Source organism: Salvia hispanica, chromosome 2 (genome assembly GCF_023119035.1).
Source record: "Salvia hispanica cultivar TCC Black 2014 chromosome 2, UniMelb_Shisp_WGS_1.0, whole genome shotgun sequence".
NCBI classification, from domain to species: domain Eukaryota; kingdom Viridiplantae; phylum Streptophyta; class Magnoliopsida; order Lamiales; family Lamiaceae; genus Salvia; species Salvia hispanica.
This window is the reverse complement of record NC_062966.1, coordinates 245898-265044: the sequence shown is the minus strand read 5'-3', so window position 1 is coordinate 265044 and position 19147 is coordinate 245898. Positions and strand designations below refer to the sequence as shown.

The 19147-nt window shown below is 37.2% G+C and overlaps 3 protein-coding genes across 4 annotated transcripts; 2 read left to right on the top strand and 1 right to left on the bottom strand.

Moving 5' to 3' along the window:
• The first annotated feature begins 1120 nt into the window (after nt 1–1120).
• On the top strand, nt 1121–5516 carry LOC125204577 (subtilisin-like protease SBT4.3). Of its 2 annotated transcripts, XM_048103263.1 has the most exons (10): nt 1121–1385; nt 2050–2144; nt 2254–2345; nt 2441–2687; nt 3087–3576; nt 3676–3770; nt 4026–4241; nt 4330–4453; nt 4536–4746; nt 4850–5516. In XM_048103263.1, the coding sequence occupies exons 2-10, from the start codon at nt 2065–2067 to the stop codon at nt 5389–5391; spliced, it is 2097 nt and encodes a 698-aa protein (XP_047959220.1). In that variant the 5' UTR covers nt 1121–1385; nt 2050–2064; the 3' UTR covers nt 5392–5516. The 2 variants fall into 2 exon arrangements, with proteins under 2 accessions (XP_047959220.1, XP_047959221.1); XM_048103264.1 differs by lacking the exons at nt 1121–1385; nt 2050–2144; nt 2254–2345 and having other exon boundaries at nt 2504–2687; nt 3040–3576.
• A 2504-nt stretch (nt 5517–8020) lies between these two features.
• On the top strand, nt 8021–10640 carry LOC125205093 (protein MANNAN SYNTHESIS-RELATED 2-like). The gene is made up of 6 exons (XM_048103908.1): nt 8021–8242; nt 8581–8704; nt 8778–8848; nt 9202–9287; nt 9377–9953; nt 10041–10640. The coding sequence occupies exons 1-6, from the start codon at nt 8141–8143 to the stop codon at nt 10317–10319; spliced, it is 1239 nt and encodes a 412-aa protein (XP_047959865.1). The 5' UTR covers nt 8021–8140; the 3' UTR covers nt 10320–10640.
• Nucleotides 10641–10727: 87 nt separating this feature from the next.
• LOC125205092 (calcium-transporting ATPase 9, plasma membrane-type-like) lies at nt 10728–18489 on the bottom strand. Its single transcript, XM_048103907.1, has 32 exons — nt 18331–18489; nt 18056–18172; nt 17931–17970; nt 17484–17599; nt 17262–17393; nt 17056–17145; nt 16781–16850; nt 16607–16677; nt 16426–16509; nt 16279–16356; nt 16131–16202; nt 15641–15724; nt 15478–15560; nt 15302–15410; nt 15170–15225; nt 15054–15096; nt 14879–14962; nt 14656–14793; nt 14286–14348; nt 14102–14203; nt 13795–13905; nt 13547–13714; nt 13267–13326; nt 12795–12959; nt 12588–12704; nt 12215–12451; nt 11955–12055; nt 11701–11746; nt 11470–11604; nt 11278–11385; nt 11091–11182; nt 10728–10996 (listed from the first exon to the last, which is right to left on the bottom strand). The coding sequence occupies exons 1-32, from the start codon at nt 18487–18489 to the stop codon at nt 10885–10887; spliced, it is 3243 nt and encodes a 1080-aa protein (XP_047959864.1). The 3' UTR covers nt 10728–10884.
• Nucleotides 18490–19147: the final 658 nt, after the last annotated feature.

Genomic DNA, 19147 nt, shown 5'->3' with positions numbered 1-19147 from the left:
ATATTTTGAACATTATAAATTGTACTCCCTCCGTCCCGGATAATTCGGGTCACTTTGACCGGGCACGGGTTTTAAGAATTGTAATGAAAAGTGGGTTGAAAAAGTTAGTGGAATGTGGGTCCTACCTTTTATATATTAGTTTTATAATAAAATGTGAGTAGGAATGAGTTAGTGGAATATAGGGTCCACTACCAAAAATGGTAAAAGTGAAGTGGGACAAATTATGTGGGACGGACCGAAATGGAAAACTGGGACGAATTATCTGGGACGGAGGGAGTATATTAATAACTTCATATTGACGGTGTTGACATTAAATTTTACTATGTATTGTTTAAATAAGATTTTTCTTTTTATATCCAAAAATGTTTTAATTAATATGCGTGTTTTTGTTGTTTTAATATAATTTTAAATATTATGCTAATTGCATAATTGGTTTTCACGATTGACTTATATTACTCTAGAGTGTTTTTGTTGTTTTAATATAATTTTAAATATTATGCTAATTGCATAATTGGTTTTCACGATTGACTTATATTACTCTAGATTGATAGGAGTACTATTAAATATACAAATTATAACTTGCGGAAATATAATTATATATAAAATTGAGAAAATCATCTTAAACTTACTTAATCCACAACTTTTATTTATTTTTTGAAAAAAATTGATCAATAAAGATTCCCTACTCATTCTCGTGATGATTTGAATTCCTAACCTATTGAATTGAGAAAAAATGTTTTATCAACTGAATAGAGTTTCATCGTCTTCTTAATTTAGCAGTCCCAAATTATTTTTGAGCATTCGTTTTATAAAAATTATAATAAATAATTAAAATAGAGAAATGGTAAAGTAAGAGAGAATAATGTAGAGAAGAGTCTATTTATTATTCTCTTCTTCTCTTACTTACCATATCATTCTTCTCGTCTTTCTTAATTTAACAATTTTGTCTTAATTCTCGTGCCATATCCATTACCTATAAAAAACAGAGGGAGTATTATTAATAAAAGAAGATAAATTAATTTTTAATTAAAATGACACTTTGGATTCTATAACTCCTTATTTAACTGGGCCGCTTTTTGTTAATTGGGCAGCTTTTATGTTAATGGGCTCAGATTATAAATCCGGTCCGTTACTCCAGTTCAGCCTGACAAAAATGGCGGCAACGGCAACCGTCACCACCTACCACAGCGGAGTGTTTGTGTTTGGGCGGCGCCGCCCGTCTCAATTCATATGACTGCAAGCTCAACCGGAAGCAAATAGGTACGGAAATAGAGGTGGTGAAAAAGATGCAGATTAACTGCTCGAACAAATGTCAAAGAGCTGAAGGGAGTTATTGCTTAAACGAGCATGTTTGATCTGAATGCAAGGCTTCTGGTTTCGGATTTGTAAGTAGCCTTTCTTAGTACTGTTTGTCTCATGCATGAGGATAATGGAATTTTGTTTTGGATAATATATTTTAACTCTGGAATTTCCTAAATACAAAGTAGAATCCTCGGAACTGTCAAAGGTATATAAAATGTGAAGAAAGTCTTCTAAAAAGATACTAACTTTGCTTAAATTCAGCCACTTTGTGAATATTATATGGCATTGGATGTGCCACAGAATAAACAAAGCATGCCCCATCGTAAGTTTAGAAACAAATCACGTTTCAGACAGGGAAGAAATGAGTACTATTATGATAGCGAAATTATTGCCCACTTTTTTTCCTCAAACACATGATTGACATTTAAGACTAACCAAATACAAAGAATTGAAGAAATCTTAGGATTCCTTATATACTTATATACCAACAAGAATATGTTAGCAACTACTATAAAAAAGTTGCTATAGTATCTTGGATTCATAGGTGTAAAGATGGCTACAGTATTTTTGTTTCGATTCTTTTATATTTTTCTTATATTTTCATCTTTTTTCATCATTTTGAGTTATGCTTCGGAAGAAGGAAGGCAGGCAAGTCCCCATTTAACCATTTCTTTTCATGTTTAATTCCTAAAATATGGCACATCTTCATCTTATATATACATATGCATATGAACTTGTTCATCTCAGGTTCATGTAGTGTACATGGGAGGTATCCAACAGCACGACCAGTACTCAGTTTCGGCGACCCATTTGGACATGCTTCAACAAGTCATGCAAAGCAGGTAGAACATTACTAGAACAATGACACCTTTTTATGTGTTTTGTGTGTGTGTGTTTTCGATCTATTATATTCCTATTTTTAATTTGTGTGTGAGTGTTTTTTCTTTCTAGTTTTGTTAGTGAATCCTTGGTGAGGAGTTACAACAGGAGTTTCAATGCCTTTGCAGCCAATCTCACTAAAACAGAAAGAAACAAGTTGGCTAGTAAGCTTAGTTTTGTGTTTTAATTTTAAGAATATTGTTGTTTATCCTTATTTATATGAAAGATTGTATATTTTTCTACTTTTTTCACTACATAGGATTTGAAGAAGTAGTTTCGATTTTCCCTTCTCGTACTCTACAAACTCAGACAACAAGATCATGGGATTTCATGGGATTCCCCGAAGATGTAGAAAGAATGCCAGCAGCTGAAAGCAACATCATTGTTGGCGTCATCGACACCGGAGTCTGGCCTGAATCGGAAAGCTTCAACGATCGCGGCTACGGTCCTCCACCTAAGAAATGGAAAGGAGCATGCAGAGGTGGCAAGAACTTCTCTTGCAACAAGTACTATTCTTCTCCTAATTTATCTCTCATATATAAAGAACAACATGAGATTAGGAGATAGCCCATTTGGTCTATAAACGTCACCCCAAAGCACTCGTTTAAGGCAGCCGATCTCATTTTTTATTTTCAAATGATCTAATTTTCATTTTTTAAAACTATGTAATTTGTTATTTTTAAATTATTTAACAGTATTAGTTATTACTAATGAAAATTTGATCTTTTGGTGTATATATTTAACCCAAAGTATAAATAATAAAGAAAAAATATGTGTATAATTTAAGTGGGATAAGCACATGAATAGTGTAAGTGGTTTAAGTTTAGTGTTTTTTGTATGATGCATTGGGACGTGGAGGGAGGCCTTCCTGGTTACATATTAAAGGCAAAGGAGTTTTCTCGCAGGAAGTTGGTAGGTGCGCGATTCTACGGCCCCGTGTCCGACTCAGCTCAAGACATGTACGGCCACGGGACTCACACAGCGTCCACGGCTGCGGGTCGGGTGGTGAAAAACGCGAGCTTCTACGGATTAGGCCGCGGAACAGCGAGAGGAGGAGTACCCTCCGCAAGAATTGCCATCTACACAGTTTGCTCTCCTCTATGCCTAGACACTGACATCCTAGCTGCATTCGATGACGCTATAGCTGATGGAGTAGACATCATCTCGATCTCCATCTCCTTAGGCGATCCCGTTGATATCAAGTACGACGCGATCTCCATCGCTGCTTTTCATGCCGTGCAAAAGGGGATACTAACGGTGCAGTCCGCTGGCAACAATGGGCCGATACGGGGAGGCATCAGCAGCGTCGCGCCGTGGGTGTTCTCAGTCGGAGCGAGCACTCTTGATAGAGCTTTTTTTGATAGAGTTGAGCTCGGAAATGGCCGTGTTGTTGAAGTATGTTCTTTTTTTTGGTTGTTTTTGTGCTACTTTTAATCTGCAACCGCTATTTTTACACTCTTTTATATTGTTTATGTTGTCTCTGTTTTACACTAGGGTGGTGCTATTGATACTTTTAAGAGGAAGAGAGTGAAATGGCCTCTTGTTTATGGGAAGGATGTTTCTAGAAACTGCACTGAAGTAAACTCCAAGTAAGTCAACTTAGGTTCTTTCTTGGGTTCTTGACACTTGACAATATTATTGGACATTGTTGAGCATGGAGTCTAAAAGGAAGTGAGTCACTTCACAATCATGTAAAACATTTGTGGGCTTCGTACATGTTATTTTTAGGCTCAAATCCAAATCCTACTATTAGTTTGCTATATTTGCCTGTATCCAAAGTTGAGTCAAATCTCTGGTTTATTCATTTATATTCGTGATATTATTTGACTTCATAATTTTCACAGGAAATGTGCTGAAGGATGTTTGACCAAAACTCTAGTGAGAAACAAGATTGTAGTTTGTGATGAATTAGCAGATTCAACTGAGGCAATCCTTGCTGGTGCAGCTGGGATCATCAAGAAAACACGCTCCATCTACCCTCCCTTTGTCGTCCCGTTCCCGGAATCGAGGCTAACGCATCGAGCGTTCGCCTCGATTCTCAGCTACATCAACTCCTCAAAGTCAGAAACCAGCTTCCAGCGTTTTCTCAAATATGCCCAAATTTTCTAATTCTTGTTTTTTGGAATATCTCTATTGAGACTCTTGTAGGCAAGCAGGTACAATCCCTAAAGCATATATCTCATCAACAAAAACTAGGTATGACCACTCAGCTCCAAGAGTTCCTGGTTTTTCAGCTAGAGGGCCAAATCTCATCATTCCAAACATTCTAAAGGTACAAACACACACTGCATTGCATCATATTTGGACATAAACATGGTTTTCAGACATGAATTCTTGATCTATCCAATCAACAGCCTGATGTGACGGCGCCTGGGACGACCATCTTGGCTGCGTTTTCGCCTGCTGTAACGCCTAGCTTGCTCGTCGACAAGAGAGCTGTCAACTTCAGCATTCTTTCTGGAACATCAATGGCTTGCCCTCATGTATCTGGAGCTGCTGCTTATGTGAAGTCTCTCCGGCCGGATTGGTCGCCAGCCGCCGTCAAATCGGCACTCATGACTACAGGTAATTCATGTTTAATGGATTTGACAAAGACACAAAATCCGAACCCTATACACTGAAAATAAAGTATTACTGCCACTTTTTAACACTTGTTCGCCACATGCAGCGTGGAGCTTGAAAAAACAAAAAATCAAGGATGCGGAATTTGCATACGGGGCCGGACACATCGATCCGGTTAGGGCCACAAGTCCCGGGCTCATCTATGACACCTCAATCAACGATTACATCAATCTACTATGTAGTTTGGGGTACAACACAACAACAGTACGACAAATAACTAGAGACAACAAAAGCAATTGCCCGAAAACCGGCAATGTTGGATCAAAACATCATGATCTCAACTATCCTACAATGGCTGTCAAAGTTGAGAGGAATGCATCGTTTTCGGTTAAGTTTACGAGAAGGGTGACTAATGTTGGCCGTGCAAAGGCCGTCTATCGGGCCAAGATCGTCAGAGGTTCTGGTATCAGCATCACTGTGAGGCCGAGGATTTTGAGGTTTAAGGCCTTGAACGAGAGGAAATCTTTTGTTGTTAGTGTAGAAGGGAATATTGGTGGCAAGAAAAAGATTGGTGCTTCACTTGAATGGAGAGATGGAATCCATAGAGTTAGAAGTCCAATTGTTGTGTATGATGATACTGCTTTTTAGAAGCATTATCATTTTATTTTCTTGTGTTCAATCATATTTTAAACTTGGCAACTTCTTGTGCTTCAATTTATGGTTAATTGTAGAAAATGATGCAATGTTTATTTAAATTTGTAATATTCCTCTGATTTCAAAACGTTGCAATTACTCCTATAAACATCTATTCAGTACCACTTTTTGCTTTTTTTTCTTGGCAATTACAGTTTTTCATCAGTAAAAGTGTAAGAGCATCTCCAATAGCGGCTAGCCGATTCGCATCGCTAGCCGGTCGGCTAACCGAACTATTGGAAACGGCCAGCCGCGAATCGGCGAAGAAATCGGCGTGGGCTAGCTGATTTGAGGGCACTGGCCGCCATTGTGGCGTGCAAATCTGCCAGCGATCGGCCAGCGCCCATTTTTCGTTTTTTTTTTTGAAAATTTTTGAAAACATTTATATACGCGATTTTAGTTTCATTTTATCTAACTGCATTTTTTTAATGTATTTTTTTATGCATTTTTTTTTATTTATTGCATTTTTTTAATGTTTTTTTTTATGCATTTTTTTATTGCATTTTTAATGTATTTTTTTTAATTATGTAATTTCTAAATAGGCACACAGACGACGGGCTAGGCCAAATACAAAATTAAGACCTAAAACAGAAACATGTCATAGCGTCGGGTCGGGGGCCTCTTCGCGCCCCCGTTCGGCTAGCGGCAAACTATAACGGATTCAAGACATACTATCATTTTTTAATGTATTTTTTTAATTAATTAGTGAGGAGTAGAGTGGGGCGGTGGCTCGTGTGTGGAAGCCCGGATTTTTTTTACTATGTATTTTTTTTATTTTTAGTTAATGTACTTTTTTGTATTTAAATAAAATTAACAAAATTTTCCCGTATATGTGTCGTAAATTTAATTCCGTATTTTGTGTTTAATTCCGTAAATGTAGTTGTTTTTGAATTATTTTTATTGTGGCTGGCCTTAGGCTAACCTATTTGAGTAAAATGCTGATGTGGCAGGTGGATTTTTAGTACTGATGATATGACAGAGAGAGAATGGCTGGCCTATGGCTGACCTATTTTTATTGTGGATGCTCTAAGACAACGTCAATTTTGTGGTAAATACAGTACTCTACAAAAGTTGATGAAAATAGTGGAATGTGATTGGAATTTAGTTCTTAAAATGATGTTGTGATACGTTTGAAAATCGCAAATTCAGGTGAACATTATTGTTTACTGATTTTCAAAACATCTTCGCATTTGTATTTACTACAGTACTAGTATAATTTTTTTTTTTATATATTAAATGTTAGTATGATATTTCGACCACAAAATCCTCTAAAATTGGGTTGTTAGAAGAAAAATATATTTATAAAATATGTTGGTTGGTTGTCAGGCATACTAAAATAGTTTCAAGGTTTCAAACTATGATGTGATACGATAGTTATTAAATTATAAATGCAACTATGATGTGATACGTAATTATTAAATTATAAATGCTAGTATTAATTTCCGCATTCTTTTCTTTACCTACTAAAATTGAAGATTAGGTAGATGATGATACGTTAACTAAATTATAGATAGATGAGTTGACAAGCCACCAAAATTTATGCTGAAATACAAGTCGGAAAACACTTAATTCACGCCTCGATTTACGTTTATTTCAATTCTTTATAAATAGAATACTCAATAGTCAATACTACTAGGAACTACTAATAGTCAACTTTCTATTTTACTACAGTTCTTACCGCAACAATAAATAGATTATCCTTTAAATTTTTCATTATAATTTTAATAATTCATCAGATTTAAATATTGATGAGTAGCATATCAAAATCCATTTTATGTGCTTGAGCTAATAATTTCACTCTCACTTAATGTTAGTACTATAGTATTACCTATTCTGCATCATATGCCAAAATCAATGCACGGTGTTCGAATTTCATTTGCACATTTTTCCAACATACTCCCTCCGTCCCACATTTGGAGTCACTTATTGTCATGGCTCGGATTTTAAAAATGAGTTGAAGTGTGTAATAAATGAATTGAGATGTTGGAGTGTGTAATAAATTAAGTGAGATGGTGAAGTTGGTAAGAGGTGAGTCCCTTTTGACTTTTGATTTTTGTTTTGATTTATTTTAATGTAGATAATGACATTTTTATGTAATTTTGATGAAGAATGGAATAGAATTGTATGATCAAATATGAAAATTTCTTAAACTGGGACGGATTTTAGGAAAAAAATGACTCATAATCTGGGACGGAGGGAGTATCTTATACCCATAAGTAATCTGGCTATATACATTAGAATTGATTCCCAAAATTGGAGTAATTTTAGGAACAAAAATACATACTTTAAATAGGAGCACATCTTGGTGTGGAGATAGTGAAATTGGGGTGGCATGATGAGTTTGCATAGAATTTAGTGAAAACTAGGAATCCGACAAAAAGAGAGAGGAGGAGAGATGCAGAGATTTAGGAGGCCAATCGTTTTCGGTAAACTGTCGGTGGTCTCTCTCAAAACATAAAAAGTACACACAGTGGAGGTGCCACTGCGCGTATAAATCTATAGTTACATATGATTAATCAATCACGGCGTGGTGATTATTCAAATTATAACATATAATCGCATTGAATAATTATATAATAAACCCAACCATCCAAAGAGGATAAAGACACACACTGCAGCTCTCTACTCCTCTCTCTCTCATCGATTCGATTGGAGCGCGGGTATAGAGAGAGAGTGAGAGAAACGAAAGTGAGATCTGAAAGCAATGGGTGTGGATCCGAGGCAGGTGCTGGCTGGGGTGCTGACGGTTACTATGTTCGTGATGCTAGGCGACATGATCAAGCGCGACCATTTCGATACGGTTCAAGTATGATTCTGCTTGTCGTTTTGTCGAAGTTACTGTTTGATTTGATTATTGTGCTTTGTTTCTGTTTAGCTTGATTTGGTATTGAGTGGTTAGGTTGGTTTAGTTGTTTGTTTCTTTGCATCTCCTGATCTGTGTATTTTTGGAATGATGCATCTGTGATATTGGAGTAGATTGAATTATTAGTGTGGGAGACTGATATGGGCTGTTGTTAGATGCTTCAGCTTTGATAGTTTTTGTTTTGGACTTTGGTTGTGTTTTTCAGTTACTGATGGAGAAAATGTGAGTCTTTTTTTTTTTCTTTTCCTGTTCATGTGCTGATTTTTTTACTCTTTTCACAGCCGGCTGTTCGTGATACCAACAAGGTTGCGGAGCATACGATTGCTAGTGTTGCAAAAGGGGCTGATGGCACTTGGAAGGAGGATGGTCTGACATTGAAGCCGTGTTGGAAGAAGCCGGTTTTTGGTGAGTTCATTAGATTTATCAAACTTTTACCATTTTTTTTGTGAATGTGTCTTATTTGATGTTTTGGTGACAGAGGAGTCAGTTGAATCCCTTGGGTATGTTACGTTCTCACTCACTAACGGCCCGGAATACCATGTTTCTCAGGTAGATTCGTGTGCTTAACTCGAGACATTGTTGCACTCTTCATTTTGTTTCTAAATGGGATGGAATGAATAATGATGTATATATTAGAGAACTTGCATATTCAAATTGCCTTTTTTTTGTTTGCACTATACAACCTACTCCATAAATGCATCGTTTAACTTCTAGAATAAGTTTCTCTGGTGCGCGTGATGAGGAGAAAGGTCCAACATTTGAAAAGGAATAGCTTTAATGGACCATTGCTTAAATTGTAATGGTAAATAACTACGACTGGTTAATGTGCTGTAGTTATTCTTTGAGAAACTTCATTTCTCTCGTCTGTTGCTTGCTCATTAACTGGTTATCATTTTGATCAGATTGCTGATGCTGTAGTTGTTGCAAGACAACTACGGGCGACACTTGTAATCCCAGACATTAGAGGAAGTGAACCCGGTGATAGAAGGTAAAACGAGGCTTCCACCTTTCTGTTGGCTGCTGTTCTTCTATGATGAAGCACAAATAGTCTCACTATAACCGCTCCATATCTTTCAGGAACTTCGATGATGTCTATGATGTTGATAAATTCATTACGAGCCTCGATGGAGTGGTCAAAGTCGTTAAATCCCAGCCTAAAATATCAGCTCGTAATCTTGCAGTAGTGAAGGTCCCTAATCGGGTTACCGAAGAATATGTAGCTGACAATATAGAAGCAGTTTTCAAAACCAAGGGCAACATAAGGCTGGTTACCTACTTCCCATCAGTTAACATGAAAAAAGATAAAGAGACGACCAACACAGACTCTGTTGCATGTTTAGCCATGTTTGGGACACTGGAGCCTCAGACGGAAGTTCGTGAAGTTGTTGACTCCATGATTGACCGCCTCAAGACCCTCAGCAAGAAGTCAAACGGGCAGTTTGTGGCTATTGACTTGAGGGTCGATATACTTGAGAAAAAGGGTTGCCACAAGAATGGTGGCTCTGGATCCAAAAGTTGCTATAGTCCTCAAGATATAGCTTTCTTTTTGAAGAAGCTGGGCTTTGAAAAGGACACCACAGTGTATGTGACCCAAACAAAATGGCATAGCAGCCTTGATGCTCTAAAGGACTTCTTCCCAAAAACTTATACAAAGGTATGGTTTTCATCTCACTGAAGCTTTGTTGATCTAAAAACATATTTTGATGGTACATAACATCTCATTCTCTCTAAACTGATGTAGGAGTCAATAATGCCCATGGAGAACAAGGACAAGTTCCTGAACTCAGACACTACTGAATTTGAGAAGGTGATAGATTACTACATTTGCTCGGAGAGTGATGTTTTCGTTCCAGCCATATCCGGGCTCTTCTATGCCAATGTTGCTGGGAAGAGAATAGCTTCTGGCAAGACTCAGATACTTGTTCCTGCGGATATTCCTGGCTCAACTGCAGCTCCCGAAGAATTCATATCGTCTTACGTGACTAAAAAGAACCACTTTGCATACTCGTGTTTTTGCTAGGTTCACACTATGGGCAGTGGCAGTTTTCCCACACCAAGTCGATATGTGCTCTATTTCTAAGCTGGGGAAAGGGTTTGTTTTGCAAAATGTATTTCAGTTGTTTCTAATTGAAACCTCTCTCTCGTGTTTTGGCTTGAAAGGGTTTTTGGTAGAAACCTCTCTCTCGTGTTTTGGCTTGAAAGGGTTTTTGGTAGGTTGCAGAGGCGCTTTGCTGTGATGTAGTAATAAATATAGAGACACTACAAAATGATTTGTTGATACATTGTATACGTTACTGTATTGCATCCATGTTTGGTATATTCATTTAAAAAGATTGAGTGACATACTATATCACAACTTTACAGAATACTTTAGGAGTTGGATTTTCCAAAATAAGAAAACAGAGTTATATTGTAAGTGACACGAATGAATATAAAGATAAGAAAACAGAGTTATATTGTATAGATGGAATATATATATCAATAAATCCAGATTCAGTTTGTCAGCATGCCACAATACACTTAATTAAAATTAAACTATAATGGTAGCATTGCAGCTGATGACCGCGCTCGCCATAAAGGCCTTGTCACGTTCGTGCTTCACGAGCAGCGATGCACCGTTGATATGGCTTGACGAAGACCTTGCCTAGCGGCGTTTTGGGGACCGGGATGAATTTTCCGGCTACAGCGAGAGGCCAGCTGCAAGAGAGAAGAAGTTAGACAAATGTAGCAGATTATGAGTAGCAATGAACCGTCCATGGTAAATACAAATAAGCAAGACAAATAGACAAACCTGATAATGCCTATTAGAAAACATATCAACCACTGTTGGAAACTAAGCTTCACTGTCGAGGTAAACTTCCCAAGGAAATTGATGATTATTATCTAGTTCCAGAAAAAAAAGAAAGAAAAATTAGTATTTATTGTTAGTTTCCATAGAAACTAGAATTTCAAAATATATTTATATCATATTCACTTACTTGTAGTATCAATGTCGATCCAACTATTCCAGTGAAGAGGTGGTTTTTGGTCACACCTGTGAAGACATTAAGTTCGTCTGGCTTCCGTGCATTGAACTCGTTGAAAATCTGTAAATCATCAGATGAATAGAAAATTTATTCAGAAAAAGCCTAGCATATCTGATGCGTACACTTGGATTAGATTGCACTTACTTGACAGAGGACGAATGCGTTGAATACCACAGTGTTTTTAACCATGTTAGCATGTTGTATGTTGTCGTTCTTCAATTTGAGAAGACTTAACCCCTCGAAGTTGAGAACAAGGAGTACTGCTATTTGATATATAGCCTGCACCAGATAAGGTAGAATGGGATTGTTTATCTGGAATCCTTTTTATCTTAAATAAAAGGAACAAAAGCCAATTCACTGGAAACTAAATTATACCTGGACAAGCAAGTTCCTCCACATGATATTTGTTACTAGAGATTCCCTGAACAATGTGTGAACAAGTAAACAACGGATCGTATTCTCAGCATGTTAACTACTTAAATGCAAATCAGATTAGCTGCGCGGTTAAAAAATCTAGAAAAGAGAAATGTACAGATATAGTATGTTTCAAAAGTTTAACCTTGCAGCCTAATGACATTACGTGTACCAAATTATCGAGTTCTAAATTACTTGGGGTTGAAAATTCATACCTTCGGCCAACTGGAGATCTGTCCATAAGATGATCAGTTGGTGGTTCCGTAGCCAGTGCCAAAGCTCCCAGAGTATCCATGATAAGGTTAACCCAGAGAAGCTGCATATAAGTACGAGCACATGAAGTATGACAAAACTAAAAGAAATTTCGGTTTCTAACTTGAAATTCGCTTTATCCAAATTGTCAATCTTAAAAATCTAAGATACTATAACATCAGATATCAAGAAAAAAGTTTAGGGTGTAAGAGAGATACTGCACCTGCACTGTATTCAAAGGAACATCACCAGAAGAAATTGCAGCAACTACATTAATTGTCAAAGCTGCAGCATTTACAGTGAGCTGGAACTGGATGAACTTTTGGATATTTGCATACACAGAGCGTCCCCATCGAACAACTTTTACAACTGAAGCAAAATTATCGTCCAAGATAATGATGTCTGAGCTTTCTTTTGCAACTTCAGTTCCTTGTATACCCATGGAAAGACCAATATCAGCCTACAAATACAGAAAGTAATGAGTAATTGACGTCGATAGAATCATCTATAACTAAAGTTTTTCTCACATCTCAGACAAAAAAATGTAGGAGGCAGGTTTTAAACATTATCAAAAGCATGATAAAAGCTCATCAGACCTCATTGAGTGCAGGAGCATCATTTGTTCCATCTCCTGTGACAGCAACAACTTCCCCTTGCTTACGCAGTGCCTGAACGAGTAGAAGCTTGTCATTCGGAGAAGACCTTCCCATAACCTGTTAATTGTCAAACATAATGCTTATTAGTCATTTGTATAAAGCATAGCTTGCTAACAAAATCGAGAGGTCTTCTCGATAAAAACATACCAAAAGCAATTTTGCAGCTTCTTCTCTATCTCTCTCAGGCAGCTCGCGGAATCTCTTCCCTTTCATGACGTAGGGTTCACCAGTTTCTGCATTTGATGAAAGGATACCACACTCCAGAGCAATTGCTTTCGCTGTCTGAATATTGTCTCCAGTTACCATACGCACCTAATGGTTAAAAAACACATCATGTCCTGCTTTTATATCAGATAACAGCAAACAGTAGCACTTCTGCACTGTGTTAAGAATTCGAGACTAAGGATTATATACCAAAGGATTACATTAGCCAGAAGTTTAACAAATCATGCTTTATTTTACCTTTGTTAAGCAAAGTTCTGGGCTGCAAATCATTAAAAACTAGAGTATATAGTTGGCTGTGGTGCAAACGAAGTGTCTATATGGATAAAAAGGAATGCTACGTAAGTAGCTTACAATGAGCATTCATGTCTGAAGCTCTCTCAAACAAAATTGATACCTTAACACCAGCATGCGTGCATAGTTCCACTGCTTCTCTAACACCTGGACGACAAGGATCCTGCATAACAAAGTTTGAAATACAACTATTTAATTACAAAAATATTGAATATGCAGTGAAATGATGCCATAAGACAAGAGGCTTGTATTTGGTATTAGAGAGTATGCAAATAACCAAAACCACTGTTGTACAGGAACGAATTGTTGGTAAGCACATAAACGTTACATTCAGAAATAGATAGAACTTACAGCTACAGAAACAGGAAGTGCAAGTTAGTTACCTTAATACCAACAATAGCCAGCAACACAAGATCATCTTCTGGTAAAGTCCACTGTGACAGCTGCTCTTGATCCGTTGGAACCATGTCTGTTTCAAATGTTTTATAAGCAACAGCAACACACCTCAAGCTTTTTTCGGCCATTGTATTAATAGCATCTTTAAGAAAATCCTGAATAAGGTGTTACGCACTTCTGTAAGTATCTACATTTTAACCTTACTTGGATCATTTATATCATACAAACTACCTACCATATCATTATCAATTGACTGCAAAGAACCATTGACATCAATATACTTTGAGCATGAAGCTAAGATAATCTCAGCTGCTCCCTTCCAATGCACATGAACTTGGGATCCAGCCTGCCAAGTGAAGAATACTTTCTCAAATATTTTTTTTGAAGAATGAGAAAAGTAGGTTTATGTTTTTAATGAATTCGGATCTTTGAGGACTCTCAGACGATGGTGTTTAGTACATGTACAGAGATTAGATTATTGTGAAAGAATAAACAATATAACTTACATAGAATTTAAGCAAATATCTATATGGATCACTTACCTGCCCTCTAACAGCAACACCACCTCGTTTTTTGGTAGAATTAAAAGGAGATACATGGAGAACTATGGATTCAGATTTCACATTGTCAAACTTCATTCCCAACTGAAAAGGGAAAGGGGAAAAAGGTGATCACAAAGTCGAGATGGAAACTGAAGAATTGATGCTAGAGCACGGCCAGAAGTACCTTGACACCCCACTGAAGAATGGCTTTTTCAGTGGGAGATCCAGACACCTCAACTTTACCATCCTTAGAAATACACACAAAAATATATGAGTATGTAACATGACAAAAACAAGAAGGCAGATTTCAGCATGCTGAGCTGAAAAGTGTTGTACTTCTTCCCACTGAAATCACATATTGTAGCTAACTTGATGAGACAGGAAGAAACTTTGCAAAAAAATGTTAGACTGAAATCTTGGAAATGCATCATGTGCTACCCAGGAAGAACAGACAGCTATTTTTGCATTCTTTTAACCTCTCATTAACAGTGACAACCTTAGCCCCTTATGACTTGATCAGTATGTTTAAGCACTTGAAAGCTGAGAAAGAATACCTTAGATAAGAATACACTGCCAGAAGTGTTCTGAGCTAGTCCCTCATCTAGCAGAGAGGAAACTGATGCAGGCAACTGGGAACTATCTTCAGGGGGATCAATTTTTCTTGTACCAACATAAGCCTCAACTACGGTCATCTGTATCAAAATGTAGTGTGCCGAGAGCCTGATTAAAAATGCATCCAGTTTTTTGGATAGAACTCGGTATACTATTGAAACTCACCTGATTCAGAGTCAAAGTTCCAGTCTTATCACTGCAAATGGTTGTTGCAGATCCCATAGTTTCACAGGCCGAGAGCCTGCGCACCTGGATATCAAGTATATAGATATCGTATGCTAAAAAAATGTACATAGGTGATTTAATTAGAGATCTGGAAACAACAGAAAATTTTACATACCAAAGCCTTGTCGGCCATCATCTTTTTCATGGAGTATGCTAAGCTGTTTCAGTTTCAAAATATATAAATTAATAGACCCTGATATAATTCTATGTAGGTAACATTTTCATACTCACGTCAGGGTTACAGCCAAAGGAAGCCCTTCTGGGACCGCAACAACGACTATTGTTACCTAAATATGAGCTCAGTCAATAAATAGAAAAGACTCTAAATGTTTTTCATTTCCATTTCAGAAAGAAGAAACTTACTGCAGCGGTTATAATATGTATAACACCATCAATTGTGTGGCCGAGACTGGTCTTCCCACGAACAAACTGAATAGTTCCATCAGGATCTTTCGAATTCCCAGTGAAATACCTGGGGTAATTAATTGTCAATACAATGTGACCACATCACAAGATGCCAATAACAAAGCCCAAATTACCTAGTCAAGAGTATAACGAGTACAGAGAAAGCTACTGTGAGACCGACAATGCCAATGAAAGTTGTCACACCATTCAGACGAATCTGTAAATTTCACCAGGATCCTTAGTATGATAACTGCCATACGACAAACTGTTGTTACACGACCATTATCCAATAATTACCTGCAGAGGAGTTTCTTCACCATTATCTTCTGATATACTAGTCATCAACAATCCCCATTCAGTGTTGATTCCAACACCAGTTACCTAAAACACAATCATGTAATAAATAATTATCATCGAGTATTATGAAAACTAATAGTCACCATAGATGTAACATATTTCTCTACATACTCTGATAAACAAAGTAAAGATCGCTTTGACCAACTTAGCACCTAATGACACTACCGCGTAGGACAGTGGCATTGCAAAGACACGTGTGTTTGTTTTATTATATGTGTTTTGCAAGTCATAGTAAAATACATAGTTATACTAGTACAAATCAATTAGTTTCTTACACTCTAGCTGAAAATGGTGTTGCAGTGGCCTTAGGCATCAGGAAGTGTTTAAACAGGAAAACAAACTCACATGATCGCATACACACCCTCAACAAAAAAATCTGTGTTATTCAGAATGTCCGGTTAATGGCTGTTTAAAGTTGTAGTAATATTACCAGCATAGTTCCAGCACCATCTACCACCTTGCAACCCGACATCAAAAATGGAGTTTTTTGGTCTTTATGAACCTGCATAGTGGCATGAGACGTGAGAAATATTAGATAAATGATCTAAAGTAACCAGAAACAAATCTAACCAGCTTACAATCTTGCTTTCTCCAGTCATGCTGGATTCATCAATGGCAAGAGAATGGGAAGTCGTAACTAACCCATCAGCAGGAACCTGTACATATTATGGCAAGTAACTTTTAAATAATGAATGATAAAACAACTGAATCAAATTATTTGTGACCTGATCTCCTATTTTCAGAGGTATGACATCCCCAACCACAATGTCGTATATGGAAACCTTCTCTCTCCGACCTCCTCTGATCACCTATTCAGTTTTTCTCATGAGTATATACATCATCATTCACCTTATCTAAAGCCCAAAATAAAAGAAGGAAATATATAGCTTCATTGCCTAAAATTACCTCCACTTGAATATTTCGCTTTTCCTCATTTAAATTTTGAAACTGGAGGGACTGCCTATAATCACTAGTTGCTGAAGAATAGATGCATATAAAGAATAAGACAGCATAAATGTCAGACATATTGCATACCGAAATATAGTTCAAAGTAAATTTATAAGAAGTATTTTAAATTACCTGTAACAATAATAACCAGAAGAACTGCAAAGGTGATGCTTCCTCCATCATACCATCCTTCTTTAATGCCCTTCAAGAATGATGAATTGTTAAAAGGGAGTTGATATAGCATTATCTTAAGTTTCTCAAACCACGTTTGGATGGAAGTTCCAAATGGTATATATCATATGCCTAAGACTATGTTTACAAATGGTTGGAAGATTACACAAATAAATGTAATAGGACAACACTCAATGGTGAAAATGGACTTATGCACTTCTGTATTCTACGGTTACCTCAGTTTTTATCCCAAGAGCCAAAGATGCGATAGCTGCTACTATTAAAATAATGAGAGTTGTATCCTGCCAGGCGTCCCATAGGAACATCTACACAAAATGAAAAGCAAGGACATTAGAACACATATTTGAATAGATATACTATAAAGTTACAGTTCCAATCGATGCATAATCAAACCAAAGTAACAATCTGCGTAAAACTTTACCCAGAAAGTCCTCCCCTTCTTCACAGGATAAGTGTTTGAGCCAAAGGCATCTCTTCTCTGTGCGAACTCGTCATCATCACCAGTAATCCCTGTTTCAACGTCTGTTCGTAGCAAACCTGATATGCCTTTAACCTGAACAAATGGAAAAATGCAAAACTAAATTACTGAGCCATACATCTTGGAAAATAGCTAAAGAGATGTAAAGGGAAAAGGGAATCTTGCCCCTCCATATTGTTCGAATGCAGCAATTTTGTGATCTCTGTTCATTGAAGCAAGCTGTTCGGGTGAAATTCCATAAATCCCAGACGGAGATGGAGGAATCACTGCTGTGCCTAACACTGAAACAAAAAAAGATCTGGTTAATCTACCAAGAAGCTTTTCAAGCAGCACTACTTATTTGCTAATAGAACCTTGGGAATGGAAAATTGTACGCATCTCAGTTAATCTCAGGTTTGTTAATCTACCAAGAAGCTTTTCAAGCAGCAGTATTAGTCCATTTATTATACAAGTATAACCACTGAACTAATCTACCACTCATATTTGCACTTGTACTGTTAATGTGTAGTGGAGTATGAAGTCGTTAGAAGCTTCGCTCTCAGTTTATTTCGACAAAACTCAGAATTAATGATCCAGAAACATTATAAAGCAATAGAATAAATGATTAAATACCTGTGGCTCGCTGTCCAGCCAATTTGAAGAGCAATGCAGCCTACAATCAGCAGACGAGTAGCGCATAAATAAATAAAGAAGTGAGGCATTTTAGAAATTCCATGAGGTGCTTATGAATGTAGTACCCTGATGACTTGAGCATGAGCTCTAATCATTCTTCTTCTCTTTTCTTGCTCTTCATCCCTTTTCAAGTCTAATGTGTAGCGAAAGCGACGAGAAGCATTAAGCACAAGAGCTGCTTGCTGGAAAGGGCCAAGACTTGCAAATAAGTTAGTACTCCATATAAATAAAGTACTAAGTACTCCATGTTTATCCCAATTCTAAAACAGTTACATAACATAATCAATTTAAATGATAGAGATGAATAATTGATTGCATTGGAAATGGAGTGTATACTTACCCTCCAGCGCTTGAGCAAATTATGAGACGCGTTTTTGGTGTTGGCGATGTCGAAAGGGTCAGAAAACTCTTGAGCGAGGGTTGATGATCCGCCACCTTCCTCCGGTGGCGCGCCTCTCTCGAGGTCGTGGTGAATTTCGTCTTCGTCGCCGGTGGTCATTGCACCGCCGCTCCGTGAAACACAAAAATCGGTGGCCGGAGAAACTGGATCGGAGCGGAGCAGATTCGTCGCTCAGTGGTAGCTGCGTTTGTTAACACAATGCGTATACTGATTACTCTTTCTCTCTCTCTCTCTCTCTAGCAAATTTTCGGCCGATGGTTGTGAAATTCTAGGAATCCGAATCAACCGCCATGCCGTTCAAAACAGCTGAAATTCGGGAAAAGTTTACTAATTTCAAACCAGTCTCCCAATTGCTTTTGCGAACAAATTCGATCCGGGATTTATAACGGTGAAGATCGTCATGATGCAGAAGCTTCGCAGAAATTTCCCGCGCATTGCATTGCATGTATATGAACAGATTTTATGGTTGTAACTGATAATTATATTACTATCAATACACTAAAATATACTTACTGCATTCATGTAATATGTAATCCATTATTATTGGTTTTGCTGATTTTATATATCTCATCGGCATTCTATCAATTACTCCTATTTTCAGTAGTAGTAATTGTAATTTTCGTTACAAGTTACTCCTAATTAATTAATAGTGCGAGATTTAAGAAAATAATAGGTGAACATAGTAGTGAACATAAAGTAAAATAAGAGATTAATAAGATAAGAAAGATTAAAATAGTTGGTTTTTGCAAAAAAAATA

Coding starts and splice junctions, on each gene's coding strand:
- LOC125205092 (XM_048103907.1), bottom strand. CDS start 18,489: ATGACCACCGGCGACGAAGACGAAATTCACCACGACCTCGAGAGAGGC. Junction 15,561..15,640: donor GTGAAGAAACTCCTCTGCAG/GTAATTATTGGA, acceptor TGAAATTTACAG/ATTCGTCTGAATGGTGTGAC. Junction 11,183..11,277: donor GATCGACATTGATACTACAA/GTAAGTGAATAT, acceptor TTCTGGAACTAG/ATAATAATCATCAATTTCCT.
- LOC125205093 (XM_048103908.1), top strand. CDS start 8,141: ATGGGTGTGGATCCGAGGCAGGTGCTGGCTGGGGTGCTGACGGTTACT. Junction 8,705..8,777: donor TTGGAAGAAGCCGGTTTTTG/GTGAGTTCATTA, acceptor TTTTGGTGACAG/AGGAGTCAGTTGAATCCCTT. Junction 8,849..9,201: donor CGGAATACCATGTTTCTCAG/GTAGATTCGTGT, acceptor CATTTTGATCAG/ATTGCTGATGCTGTAGTTGT.
- LOC125204577 (XM_048103263.1), top strand. CDS start 2,065: ATGGGAGGTATCCAACAGCACGACCAGTACTCAGTTTCGGCGACCCAT. Junction 2,688..3,086: donor AAGAACTTCTCTTGCAACAA/GTACTATTCTTC, acceptor GTTTTCTCGCAG/GAAGTTGGTAGGTGCGCGAT. Junction 3,771..4,025: donor TGCACTGAAGTAAACTCCAA/GTAAGTCAACTT, acceptor TAATTTTCACAG/GAAATGTGCTGAAGGATGTT.